The 14,133-nt window shown below is 34.7% G+C and overlaps 1 protein-coding gene across 10 annotated transcripts in view; it reads left to right on the top strand.

Moving 5' to 3' along the window:
• Positions 1-14,133, top strand: part of DNM1L (dynamin 1 like) — a 51,371-nt gene that overhangs the window by 17,421 nt on the left and 19,817 nt on the right. For 4 of the 10 annotated variants that reach the window (XM_038577233.1, XM_038577234.1, XM_038577239.1 and 1 more), the window contains exons 2-6: positions 5,729-5,876; positions 9,088-9,126; positions 10,603-10,649; positions 11,045-11,116; positions 13,985-14,071. In XM_038577233.1, coding sequence (XP_038433161.1) covers positions 5,729-5,876; positions 9,088-9,126; positions 10,603-10,649; positions 11,045-11,116; positions 13,985-14,071 — 393 coding nt within the window. Of the gene's footprint in view, positions 1-5,728; positions 5,877-5,964; positions 6,047-9,087; positions 9,127-10,602; positions 10,650-11,044; positions 11,117-13,984; positions 14,072-14,133 lie in introns of all 10 variants that reach the window. The other 6 variants (XM_038577236.1, XM_038577237.1, XM_038577241.1 and 3 more) reach the window with 3 other exon arrangements.

Below are 14,133 nucleotides of genomic sequence, written 5' to 3' on the forward strand. Positions count from 1 at the left end.
TATAATCAGTAGTTTTTAGCATGTTTGTAGAATTGCAGCCATCACTATAATCTAGTTTTAGGTATTTCATCATCCTAAAAAGAAACCTTGTATCCATTAGCTATCACACCCCATTTCCCTCCATCTCCAGTGATTGGTCACTTCATCTATTTTCTTGCCTGTTCTGGACATTTCATGTAAATAGGATCAAATAAATACGTGGCCTTTTGTGACTTACTTTCACTTAGCAGAATGTTTTTGAGGTTAATCCATAGTATAGTAGGTATCTACTTTATTTTTTTCATGTTTGAATATTGTAAAAAAACATAATACTAAGCATTAGTCTCAATATTTGCAAGTGGGCTAAATTTCCCAATTATGGTTTCTGAGATGACAGCAGTGATAGAATGGTTTCCTAATCTCTATTTGACTTTCCCATAAAATGGGACAAATGGAATAGGAAACCCAAAACCCATGATTGTTTACAACGTTTTTTAAAAAGATTTATTTATTTATTTGAGAGAGAGAGAGAGAGAAAGCACGCACAAGCAGAAGGGAGAGGGAGAGAGAATCTCAAGCAGGCTCTGCACTCCGCATATGTGGGGCTCAATCCCAGGACCCTGAGATCATGACCTGAACTGAAACTGAGAGTTGGACATTTAACTGACTGTGCCACTCAGGTGCCCCTACAACATTTACAAGAAAATTAGTTGACTGTGTTTCTTTGTAAATCCCCCATACCACTAGGTTGGGGACAAACCACAAACAGCTGCAAGACCTGTGTATTATTATCTATTCAAGAAGAAGAAGAGGGAAGCAGTGGAACATCAGATGAATCCGGGAATCGTAAAGTAGGCAAAAGGCAGTCACTGGAAATCTTGGAGGGCCAGTTTAAGAATACCAGCTGAAACTGGGTGGCATTTTGCACACACAGATAATGGATGAGTGAGAGAGTCTGTGGTGAAGTCTTAAGGGACTAGTGCACCTTTGTGAAACTTTGAAAACTATCCAACCAAAGCTTCTTTCCAGGACCAATTCTCACAGTGCAAAGGAACCGAGAATATAACTGAGCTTCCCTTGAAGAATACAGACAAAGGAAGATAAAATCCTGATAAAAATTGTCAAATCTCACAAAGTATTTAAAGAAGAATGAGGCTCAGAATAGCCCTGTAGACAAGAAAGGACACCAGGAAGACATATCCAGATGAAAATAATTAGATATTAAGATTAAAGGCAAGACAAGACATTATAATTACAACAAGGTATTAAAAAACAAGTTTGCATAAAAGAAAAAAACCTAGGTGATAGAACTTATTAATAAAATAATAGAAATGAAGAAAATTTTGGAAATGAAGAAAATGGAAGGAATACAAGAGCAAAAAAAATGACAGTACCATAAGAGAGGAAGATGAAAAGGAACAAGATGTTAAGCATAAAGGTTAGATAGAGTTATAAAAAGAATTTGAAAGAAGCTAACGGCAGCCTGGGTAGCTCAGCAGTTTAGCGCCACCTTCAGCCTAGGGCCTGGTCCTGGAGACCCAGGATCGAGTCCCACATCAGGCTCCCTGCATGGAACCTGCTTCTCCCTCTGCCTGTGTCTCTGCCTCTCTCTCTCTGTGTGCGTCTCTCATGAATAAATAAATAAAATCTTAAAAAGAAAGAAAGAAAAGAAGCTAACATATTGAATACAGGTAAAGAAGATCCAACATGTGTATAATGGGAGTCCTTCAAAGACGAAAAAAAGATAGTAAGGTAACAAACAGCTACTAAAAATTTAACTGAATTAAAAACACATTTGGAATTCCATTTTTTAAAAAGACTATCTATTCATGAGAGACACACAGAGTGAGAAGCAGGCTTCCTGCAGGGCACCTGACGCAGAACTCTATCCCAGCGCCCTGGGATCATGACCTGAGCCAAAGGCAGATGCGCAACTACTGAGCCACCCAGGCATCCCTGGGATTTCATTTTGAAAAAGCACATCACATACCTGAGGGCATTGACACAGAAAGACCAACCCTGAGACAAACATAGTCTAGTAAAATTATTAGACTTTAAAAGAAAAATAAAAAGTCCTTAGATGTGCAGGCAGAAGTCACAAAGTCTCTTGGAAGGAAAATCAGATTATTGTCATAACCTTTCAACAGTAACCATTCATGAGAGAAGATATGTTCATAAAATTTATGAAGGAAGATACAATTCATTGTGGAATTTTATACCTTTTTTTTTTTTTAAAGATTTTATTTATTTATTTATTCATGAAAGACTGAGAGACAGAGAGAGCCAGAAACAAAGGCAGAGGGAGAAGCAGGCTCCATGCACCGGGAGCCCGATGTGGGATTCGATCCCGGGTCTCCAGGATCGCGCCCTGGGCCAAAGGCAGGCGCCAAACCGCTGCGCCACCCAGGGATCCCTGGAATTTTATACCTAAGATATTGAAGAGTATATGGGCCCAAGCTTTATATGTAATCCAGCCGATTTTCAAGTAGAAAGGTCACAAACTTACATGTATGCTAGAATTTGAAGAATATTAGCTCTTTCTGAGGAATCTATTAGAGAACAACTTCAGAGAATCAAAATGACTAAAGGAATTAATGTAAGGACTGATGTTAGCATGACACATACTTGCAGAGCCAAATGATGGTTAAAAAAGGGGAAAACATGGTCTGTAAAGAGGTGGGAAAGAATGGAGATATCATTTGCAAAATATATAAAAAATTATTCTCAGCTATCTTATTGGTAGTGGTAGCATTGGTAATATTTGGAGGCTAAGCAAATAAGTAATTGTGAATTAGAATACACAATTGTTAGAATATACATTCTTGGTATAGAAGAAAAGATAGAGACAACTCAGTTTGAGAAATGTATGTATGTGTGTATGGGATGGATGAGGCAAATGTTGGTAGCTGAGATAGAGAAATAAGCTAAATGTTTAACTTCAGGAGTTTTTAAAGAAAAGAAAAGATAAATAACTCCTTTTATTAGAAGGGGGGGTAAGAAGAAGTAGTAATGAACAGTATTAGAAAGATGACTACAAGATGAAATCAGTAAAAGATTTGACCAATAAAATCAATTTAATAATCAACTGGAAAATCTGATTATAAGAAACTACAAAGACAAAATATTAAAATAAAAATAAACTATCCTAAGAATATTATAAGCAGTTATGCCTGTAAATTTGAAAATGCAAGGAGTTAGATGGTTCATTTTGTTTAACAGACAGGTTCTATCAAAATGCATAAATTAAAGAACAGGAAATTTCCATTTTGCTCAAAGTGAGTACAGAAATGATGGAAATCACTTTATTTTTCTTAATGAGAGGAATAAACTGAGACCCTAAAATCTGGCAATACCAAGTGTGACATGTAATCTTCAATTTGACCATTCCAGTCAACATTCCTGTTCTTTCTGAGATGAGACCTTTCTGGACAACATGAATGGGACTCCATGTCCTCTGGCATCAGATTGGATTTGGAAATGGGGAGCCCTGGATATTTATTCCTGTGGCTCAGGCTCTGTATGTGGTTTCCTTGGGCTGGCTCTCCCTCTTTTCAAAGTTCTAGTCTTCAGGGCCTTTAGGTGGTAACAGCTTCTTTGTTGTTATTAGTCTGGGTTATAGTACTATCCCTTGTGATTTCCGAGAGCCTTATTCACAGTTTTGTAAACAGTCTGCTCATAAATAAACCCTTCTTAAATTAACCTAACTTGAGTGGACCATCTGCTTTCTGTAGACTCTTTCTGATTCAATAGATGAATTTAGGATTTTTGCCTTTGTAGAAAATATGAAAGTAATAGTTATACTAGTTTTGACTAAGAAGTATAGCACAGAGAAAATGTGCAGAAAATATTTACTATGAACTAAAGAAAAGTATAAACATTTAAGATGTATAGGTTAGGGATTTATATATTATTTGATAATCTACTGTTTTTTAGTATTCTATTTATGCTTAGTTTCCAGAGTATGATCATTGAATATGGTTGTATAGAAGAATGCCCTTATGGATCTTCTTAGAGACAGATACACTACAATATTTAGGGATGAAGCATCATGATATATATAATTAATTCTCAAGTAGAACAGAAAAAAAAGAAGTGTTTGTGTTTAAGAACAGACATAAAGCACATATGTCAAAATGTTAATTGGTGCATCTTTGTTAAGATACAAATATTTCACTGTTAATATTCTCAAAACTCTTTTGGCTTTGAAATTTTCAAAATGAAAATTTGGGAGATACAACAAAAAATGAAATACTTAAATGGATAAAGAGCTTTGTAAGCTAATAAGAAACATAAAGTGCCAGCATTTGAATAATCACTGAAAAATATAAAAAGCCTTTAAACAAAATGATCTTTGACTTCAAGAAATGTAATGTAAAGAAATGTAAATTTATTTCTATTTATTTATTTATTTATTTTTAGGTTTTATTTATTTATTTGAGAGGGAGTGCATGCCCAAGAGCAGGGGGCAGGGGAAGCAGACTCCCTGCAGAGCATGGAGCCTGTTGGGGGTGAGGGGGGTGGACCCTAGGATCCGGTACCCCAGGATCTCGACCTTATCCAAAGGCAGATGCTTAACTGACTGAGCCACCCAGGCACCGCAGAAAGGTACATTTAAATGAGCTGTCAGTGTGTTCATCTATCAAAGTAGTAAAGGTTCAAAAAAGCGATAATGCCCAGTGCTGATGGGGTTGCAGAAAATTACAAGGGGAGTATAGTAAAATTACGTGGGATCCTGCCATCTTGTGTGCAGTCTGACAGTATCTGTGAATGCTTAAGATCTCTATGCTCTTTAATCACAGCCATTCATTTAATGAAATAAATCTAATAAGATAATAAAATGATTAAGGTTATATGTATAAAGCACATGTACTGCAGCATTGTTTTTTTCTGTTTTTGTTTTAAAAGATTCTATTTATTTATTCATGAGAGACATACAGAGAGAGGCAGAGACACAGGCAGAGGGAGAAGCAGGCTCCCCAGGAGCTCCCCAGCATTGTTAATAGTAGCAAAAACCATTTAAATGTCCAAGTCAGTGTTTGATTTGACTTTACAAATAATAGAATACTACTTAACTATTAAACACAGAAATTACTATATTGATATGAAATAATCCATTTGCTATATTAAAAATCATGTTAGAGAAAAATACATATAAAACTACCCTATTTAAAGTAATTACGTTCATAGGCCTAATGTTATGTACCAATATTATACAGGCTTTGAAAACCTGGTTGAGAGAGTATCAAAAAAGGTGGGAAAGTTATAGGGGAGTGGGACTTTATTTTTTATTTTAAAAATTTTTGCAGGGGAGTGAGATTTTTGATATTCTCTCTTGGGAGTTTTTTTTATTCTAAAGATACAAAGATCACAGTAGAAAATGTAACTAAACTTTGATTTTAAACATCTTTGCAATAATTTTCCCTTTAATTTATTCGTATGGTGCTTTCTTAGTATAGTCTTACTGAGTTACAAAAAAGTCTGTGGAGGGGTGCCTGGGTGGTTCAGTTGCTTAAGTGTCCAGGTTTCCACTCAGATTGTTGTCTCAGGGTCACGGGTGAGCCCTGTGTTAGGCTCTGCACTCAGCGGAGAGTCTGATTGAGATTCTTTCTCCCTCTCCCTCTCCCTCTGCCCCTTCTCCTGCTGAACCATGCTCGTGCTTGTTTCTCTCTCTCTCCCAAATGAATAAATCTTAAAAAAAAAAAAAAGTCTGTGGACACACTAATTTTGCTCCTGTGTATTCTGTTTTCAGAGCAGTGGAAAGAGCTCAGTGCTAGAAAGCCTAGTGGGGAGGGACCTGCTTCCCAGAGGCACTGGTATTGTCACCCGGAGACCTCTCATTCTGCAGCTAGTCCATGTTTCACCCGAAGATAAGCGAAAAACAACAGGAGAAGAAAATGGTAAATTTTAGAATTGGAATAAAAACTATTTAAAAATTCTTCATATTTGCTTGAAAAATTTGCTTAAAAAAATACATGAATTGATTAGACAGAAATCAGTGGCTATAACAAAAGCAGAAGTCCTGTGAAGAGAAGTGGAATGAATGCGTCATTTCTCTTGTGGAAAAAGAGTAAGTTTTGTTTTGAGGACCATGAGTAGACATGTTTGGAATAGTACCTTTTTCATAATTCAGCTTATTAGTATACTGTTATTAATACTTATGGAGGATTTAGTGAGATACTTGATAATAGGAATCAGTTATTTTAAAGAAGTTTTTGTATCTTTTGGAGTTTTTTAATAAGCTTTTCTCACTTGTGTTGAAAATAATTTTATTTTTTAACTTTGATTTAGAAATTTAATCATTTTAGATATCTAGTTTAAAGATTTTAAATACAATTAAAATGACTTGCTTTTCAGTACAGCGGTGTTATCTCACCTTCCCTTTTCTGGTCTCACCATGTACCTGCTAATTTTGAAATCTTTTGCCCTTCAAGCTAATAAAATATTATTTTTAGAAAGAGTTTTAAATTTTTATTTTTTTATATCCTTCTCTTGGTAAGGCTACCTACATCTACGTAGCACATAGTATTCTGATTTTTAAGATCCACCCACTCCTACAATAGTAAATGTAGGACATTAAGATAAGAAAATATGTACTGTCCTTTATAGCAGTCCTTCTTTGGTTAAACTGAAAATATTTTGAGAAATGCTATGTCTATAAACAGATATTAAATTGCTTTGTAAATATGTGTCCTATTTATATGAGTGGAGTTGAAATGTTTGGTGAAAATATAATCTTTCTTGTTCAGTGTTTAACTCAGACTTTCTTATTTATGTAAGTCTGTAAAATGCTCTAATTATCACTTTGCAGCAGAGTACCATGTTTGTTACTTATCTGTAGAGATCTGTTTTTAGTGCAGTTTCATTCTACTTCTTAGATTCTGATCTAAGAAAGGATGATAGTATTAATGATATTGAAGTTCCTTTAATTTGTATCTTATTTTCCATTATTATAGGAGCATTGGTGGTGATGACCTGATTTATTTTTTTTTTAGGGAAATTAAAAAAACCTATCATGATGTAGAAAGTTAATTACTGAAGCAAGTTAATGGAGTTGTACATGTTAACAAGTAGTATTTTTGGATAGACTGCCAGAGGATAGGTAGGAGCCTCTTAATTATATTAGGTAGTGTGTCTGGGTATATTTTTCATCACTTTCCATTTCTGTAATATTTCTTAATTATTGAAATTCTGAGCCTGGAATTTAATCATTTTGTACTAACCTATGGTTCAGCTTCATATATGTAGAATAACGCTTAAAATTTCATTCCCACTAACTTAGTTATCAGATCCCTTAAACTAAGACTTTAAGAAACTATATGGCATTAATTAGGTCTCTTTCGTTTAACTTTTTATTTTCTTCAGTCACCATGAAAAGGGCAGATGATAGATATCCTGCATGTCAGAAACTATTTGCAGAGGTGGGCAGTGTTTTTAGAAAAGACTATACATTCCAACTACGGAAGTGTCAATTCCTCAGTATCTCTGCTTATATGTTCTCTATGTTTCGTTGATGTGTCTCCTCTCCTCTTGGTGGTGGTCAGCAAATCTGCATATCTTAACGGATATATATATTTTTTTCAAAGCTTAGTGCTTATATTTTATGTAAAAAACATAAAACCTCACTTAAAATGACAACTCAGCTACTGAGAACACAAAATAGATTTCATAAGTTTTCAGTATTAAGTTTCGTATGTCCTATTAATAACTAGCATAGTTCTTCAGTTTCTCATCAGAGCCTCTTTATCCTCAGGATAAATAATCTATTCTCATAAATCATTGTAATTCAGAGAAAATCAGAAACAATGAAGCAGATAAATATTTAGTTAGCCAGAAGAGTATGAGCTCCTTGACATTCTGACAACTAGAGGGGAGAAAGGGAAGAAAACATAACCAGATGGAAGAACTTTCAAAAAAGAAAAAATCAGTCTCTAACCATTTTGTATAGGGATTTATAACCTCAGAGGGCTTTGTTATGTAAGAAAGGCCCAAGTTATCAATAGTAGGTTAATTTAAGAGCAGTATATTTTAGGATGACATGAAGTAGTATAATCCATTTTAGATATGGGTTCATCAAAACAGACTAAAATAAAGTATTTAATGTTTAATATGTATAATTATCAGGAAATTTTATTCAAAGTGGAATCCTTCATTCTGCCAACCAGATAGGATAATTAATAATTGTCAATATGTAGAATTTCTCAGCTTGCACCCCTTTTGCCAGTTAAAAAGAATTTTCTGATAAAATCTTTTTTTTTTCTTTAAAGATTTTATTTATTTATTCATGAGAGACACAGAGAAAGAGAGGCAGAGACACAGGCAGAGGGAGAAGCAGGCTCCATTCAGAGAGCCTTAACGTGGGACTTTATCATGCCCTGGGCTGAAGGCAGCTTGAGCCACCCGGGCTGCCCTTTTCTGATAAAACGTTATTAAAAACATATTCACACTGTTTTAGGATAAGATGGTGGTTTAATTTGAAATTTGAACTTCATGATTATCTTTCATATATTGTAAAGAAATAAATCAGGCTTTCCTTAGATTTCTTTTTAGGTGAAATCCAAAAGTAGTATGCTGATTAAAAACCAAAATTGTTTTTATGGTGTTCTTTTAAATTGAGTATATATTTCAAAGAATATAATAATCCCTTATAAATCTTAATTTTTATGAATAGGGTAAAAACTTGTATATTTTTACTTTCAAGGTTTTGAAAGATATGTTTGGTATGGTTTGTAGATTTTTTTATACCAGGCAATTTATCTTTCCGCATAGTCATAGATCAAATATATTAATACTTAAGGCAAATTTTTGGAGAGTGAATTAATTTTAATACAGTTGTGTTAGAACTAGAAACCAGAAGTAAAACAATTAGTTGTAATGGAAAATAAGTAAATTCTGACACATAGTATGCTTTATTCATATCATTAAAATCTATACATCCCTTTAATTATAATTAATTATAATGGGAATTATAGTCGTAAATTTTTAATAATTGAATGCTCTGTGCATTTGAAATGTGTTCAGGTTTCTACACATTTGATTTTTTAAAAAGGTTTAAAATATTAGGGATAAGCATTAAACTTATCATTCTGTGCTGTTTCTCTTTAACTACAGACCCTGCTACATGGAAAAACTCAAGACACCTTTCTAAAGGTTTCCTTTATCCATTTGTTTTTGGCCCTTCTTTTTCTAGTATGCCTGCATGTGTGCTATGTACTCTTACAGGCTGTGTGCATTATTTTTCTTCCATTTTTATTTGCCTATCCACATTGATTGATTGCAGGTGGTTCTTGTTCCCTTTTGGCATTGCATCAGAATGCAGGCTTTTTTTGGTGGTGAATGTATTTTATTTTTATTTTCAAAAACATGCTTGTTAAGCCAGGCCTCCTTTATACGATAAGGTAAATTTAAAACACACCTTTGGTATGTAGTACCTCCTCTTTGAGTTCTGTTCACCTAGATTACTCCAGTCCTCCAATGAGACTTCTTGGAAGAAGGTACTAAGCTTCAAGTAGGTGAGCATTTTACTTGCAAAAAGGATCCAGTTTTATTTACCTTATTTCCACCAAAGATCAAATCACCTTTTCTTCAATATTTATTTGAATATCTTTAGTCATTTTTATTTTGATTTCAGTGGCTGATATGCATTATTCATAAACTCAGTCATTAAGATATTTAAAACTCTAAATTTGGCAAAAGCAGAATAGCTGTGCTTAGGGAAGGCAATTAGGTTATCTTTCTACAATTAAACATGTCCAGTTTCTCTGAGAAAACTAGAACAAAATTTGCTCGCCAAGATTTAGACCCCTTGAAAACAGTGGCTACAGTGAATATATTTTCCTTTTTTTTCAGCAAGTACAGGAAGGACAGACCTATTACTGGAAACTCCTGTAGAGTAGCGATTTCATACAATAGTTATGATAGGTCTGTCTCTACCCGCCTCCCTCTCCCCCCAACATACATTCATTTCATTTCTTTCCAACCTTCACTTCCAAGGGAAAACATAGTCTTGGCCCCGGGGGTGTGGGGTGGGAAATCACCTTGAAAGTGCATATAAATTACATAACGCACTACTGAGAGAACTCTTTAAAGGAACAATAAATTGTGACTTATAGGTAACCAGTAGGAAACCAAATTAGAAACAAAATGGATTTAATATCTGTTTCATTCACATATTGCAAATTTTTACCTTGAATTACATGTGGAAATCTATTATATGTGCTTTTCGCATTACTCAGTAGGATTCTTAGTTTTTCTTCTTTTAGCCATTTGCTTGAGTTACTTTCCTCATATAAACTGCTTTATGTGTAAGATATTTAAAAACAAAGCATATATTTTTACTCTGATATAATTACATACAGAATATGAAGAGAAGTGAACAATTTTATTTGTAGAATCTAGGTTTCAGATCTAGATTTCAAAAGGAAGACCTGGGAGTAACTCTGAAAATAGTCACTTTTTGAAATATAGGATACAGTTTTTAAAATACGAAAATATAATTTAGTAGATCCTAAAATACTGTTTATCAGTGGCAAAAAGAAACAAATGATACTATGTTGCCTTTTTGAATTCCTAAGATAAAAAGGTAATTGCCATAGTTTCCAATAAATGGAATTTTTCTTTTTCCAGGGGTTGAAGCAGAAGAATGGGGTAAATTTCTTCACACCAAAAATAAGGTAATCAGTCACACAAGAATATTATGAAGAAATAACATGCTGAAAAATTTTTTTTGTACAGATAGTTGATCATTTCTTATCATGTAGTATGTTAACTTGAAGCAACTGCTCCTTGTAAAATAAATATTATCTTGGTAACATGTCTAACCATAGCAGTTTATTTGGAAAACACATTAAGTTGAGTCTTACTGTAATTTGGAAATTAATTGTTGTGGGATCAAGCAGCTTTGAAAAGCTCATATAAAACTCCTTGGCTCAGCAAATACATGTGTATATTAGTATTTACTAATTCTCTTAAGCAGATCCATGGGCCTCCTTGAAATTTATTGACTCCTTGCTTAAGAACTGTTGATCTTACTATGAGTGTTGTGCTTTTTTGTTTCAATAATTTTCAGCTTTACACGGATTTTGATGAAATTCGGCAAGAAATTGAAAATGAAACAGAAAGGATTTCAGGAAATAATAAGGTAGGCATTTTTTAGAGCTAGAACATATAAACGTAAATATATCATTCACAGTATTCTGTATGTAATGTATGATGGGCATTGTAAATTCATAGTCTTGGAATTTGAAATTAATGGAGATTTTCACAAAGACGTAAAAACTTAAATCCCTTTTGTTTCTTAGAGCTTTTATGTTCTGCCAGATATTTCATTTAGATGCTTATTCTTGATCTTGTGATGTACATACCACTTACATAATTTTTCTATTTAATACAGCTATAATAAATTACCTTTTCCTAACAGATTGATTGTACTCTAATTCAAGAGGCATTGTGTAGCTTCTGAGAGTTTGAAGAACCTTCTTCTTTTTTAATTTATTTTTATTTTTATTTTTTTAAAGATTTTATTTATTTATTTATGAGAAACAGAGAGAGGCAGACACACAGGCAGAGGGAGAAGCAGGCGCCATGCAGGGAGCCTGATGTGGGACTCCATCCGAGGACCCGGGGATCAGCCCTGGGCCGAAGGCAGATGCTCAACCGCTGAGCCACCCCGGCATCCCTCTTTTTTTTTTTTTTTTTTTAAACTATTTATTTATTTAACCATGAGAGACATAGAGAGAGATCGGCAGAGGCACAGGCAGAGGGAGAAGCAGGCTCCATTCAGGGAGCCTGATGTGGTGGGACTCGATCCCAGGTCTCCAGGATCATGCCCTGGGCTGAAGGCGGTGCTAAACCACTGAGCCACCCGGGCTGGCCCAAGAACTTTCTTTCTTACCTAATAATAAGGATAGAGGCTTTTTTTCAGTGAAAATGAAAACCAGTGTTAGCAGCTTAATTATTTTCCTGTTTTCTAACATTGTGAGAATTTAAAGTAAATTTGGTGTCTAACATGCCATTAACCTGACACAGGCACTGTCACTGCTTCCTATAAATGCTTCTGTTTTCTCTTTTTTTATTCTTGCTACCATTCTCTGTTCCCTCCCCCCCCCTTTTTTAAAAATCTCCATTCTTGTATTATCCAGAGGCTCTTTATTTTTTATTTTTTTAATGATTTAATTTATTCATGAGAGACGGGGGTGCTGGAGGGGCGGACACTGACACAGGCAGAGGGAGAAGCAGGCTCCATTCCATGCAGGGAGCCTGATGGACTGAATGGTTTCCAGGACCATACCCTGGGCTGAAGGCAGCACTAAACCACTGAGCCACTGGGGCTGCCCTCCAGAGGCCCTTTAATCCCACAAGTGGGCCATAACCCAGAATATTCAAGTATTCATTGAGCCCTTTAATCTGCCAGATGCTGTGCTAGAGAGGTTGTCCTGACAGGCGTTTTTGGAGCCGTATCAATTCTTTATGCCTAGTAAGGAGATTATCTCTCTGACTGACTAAGCTTTGTTCGTTATTGAACTGGTAACTGAGTTGCTGCTGCTGCTACCATACTTTCCTGAATTTCTAACAATTGTGTTGTAAAAAGAAGAGGTAGAAAAAGTGGCAAGAAACTAGATTAGCTTCTCCTTGGTCCTGTAACTGTTTTCAGGGATAATTTTGACTTTGGGGGTATTATTAATCATAATACCAATCTGAATTCTCCTGCATCCCTATGGATTTACTGAATTTAGGAATTGGTGGTAATTTCACATAGGGCTAGAATTGAGTGGATGTGACTAGTGTTTCAGAAAGTTTTAGTTACATTAAACTGAATGTCATGAAAGATAGTCTGTATACCAACAAGATGTTTAATTTATGGTGGGGATGTGATATACTTACCTAGCAGGTTTTCTTACCCACAGTGTCCAAAGGATGAGAAGTCCCCTACCCCCAAATCTGTGAAAAGTCTCTTCTTTCCTAAGTCATATTTGTAATGAAGTAAATACTTTGATCTTATGTAAGTAATTTTATATGTACAAATATCTAAATGATTTCATATGCCTAACATAAGACCCTGAAGGATTTAAAATATCTGTGAGATTGGAATTATAGAAGCAGTTGAGCAAAGCTTTGTATTAAACATGATAAGGGAATGCCTAAGAAGCACACAACCTAGGTAGGTATGCTGAATATCAGCATATGACTTTGAACACTGGTGTATTTGAGGTAGAAAAGTAGTTTGGAGTAACCCAATATATCTCAAAGTAAAGGATGTTCCAAAAAAGCTTTCTGGGAAGTTAGAATTTTCAATGGATTAATGAAAGAAGATAGAAAGTAGGTAAGAGAAAAGGACATTTAAGGGCATGTGCAAAGACAAGTTATGCATATTTTCTGTGTGCCCTTTAACTTGTAGCTGGCTCAGCTTCAAAATTTTTAGAGGGCTAGTGGTGAAGAGAAGGCAGTCTGTATAATAAATAATCTCAGTCCAGGGGAGAGAAAATAGAGGTTATCTCTCATTATCCGGATTCTTACTACTTGAATTCAGGGATCTGAAGATTTAGGTAAATTTTCTGAAGAATCTCTTAAAATACACACTCTTGCTACTTGATAGTCAAAGATTAGGAACCAAGTTGAAATGGATAACTTGTTTGCCCATGCCTCACTGTCTACTCAACCTCATAAATTTGGATAGTGATACAGTTTTCTTTAGTTCAGCACTAAGTCTATTAAACATATTTAAGAAGTTGTATCTGTTCAGAATCAAGAGACAAGAATGTAAAATAATGCAGGGGAAATAAATTTTTGTATATCGATGTTACAGAATTGGATAAGATTATCACCTGCTATATTGGCTGGCTGCCTTACTTGATGTGTTTCCTCAGGTTTTGATTGTTTAAGTGTTCATAGTTTAATTCATACTTAAAAGCATCTAATGTCTATCTGCTTGAAGTGAGGTATACTTTAGCAATTTATATTTCACTGAAATTTTAATGTGATTTTAATATATTTTAAAACTTATTTTTAGGGAGTAAGCCCTGAGCCAATTCATCTTAAGATTTTTTCACCCAATGTTGTCAATCTGACACTTGTGGATTTGCCAGGAATGACCAAGGTAAAGATTAGTTGTTACTCATTGTGGATTTGGTCATATTTGTTTTCAATTGTGGTCGTTTT

This window comes from Canis lupus, chromosome 27 (assembly GCF_011100685.1).
Source record: "Canis lupus familiaris isolate Mischka breed German Shepherd chromosome 27, alternate assembly UU_Cfam_GSD_1.0, whole genome shotgun sequence".
Taxonomy (NCBI): Eukaryota; Metazoa; Chordata; class Mammalia; order Carnivora; family Canidae; genus Canis; species Canis lupus.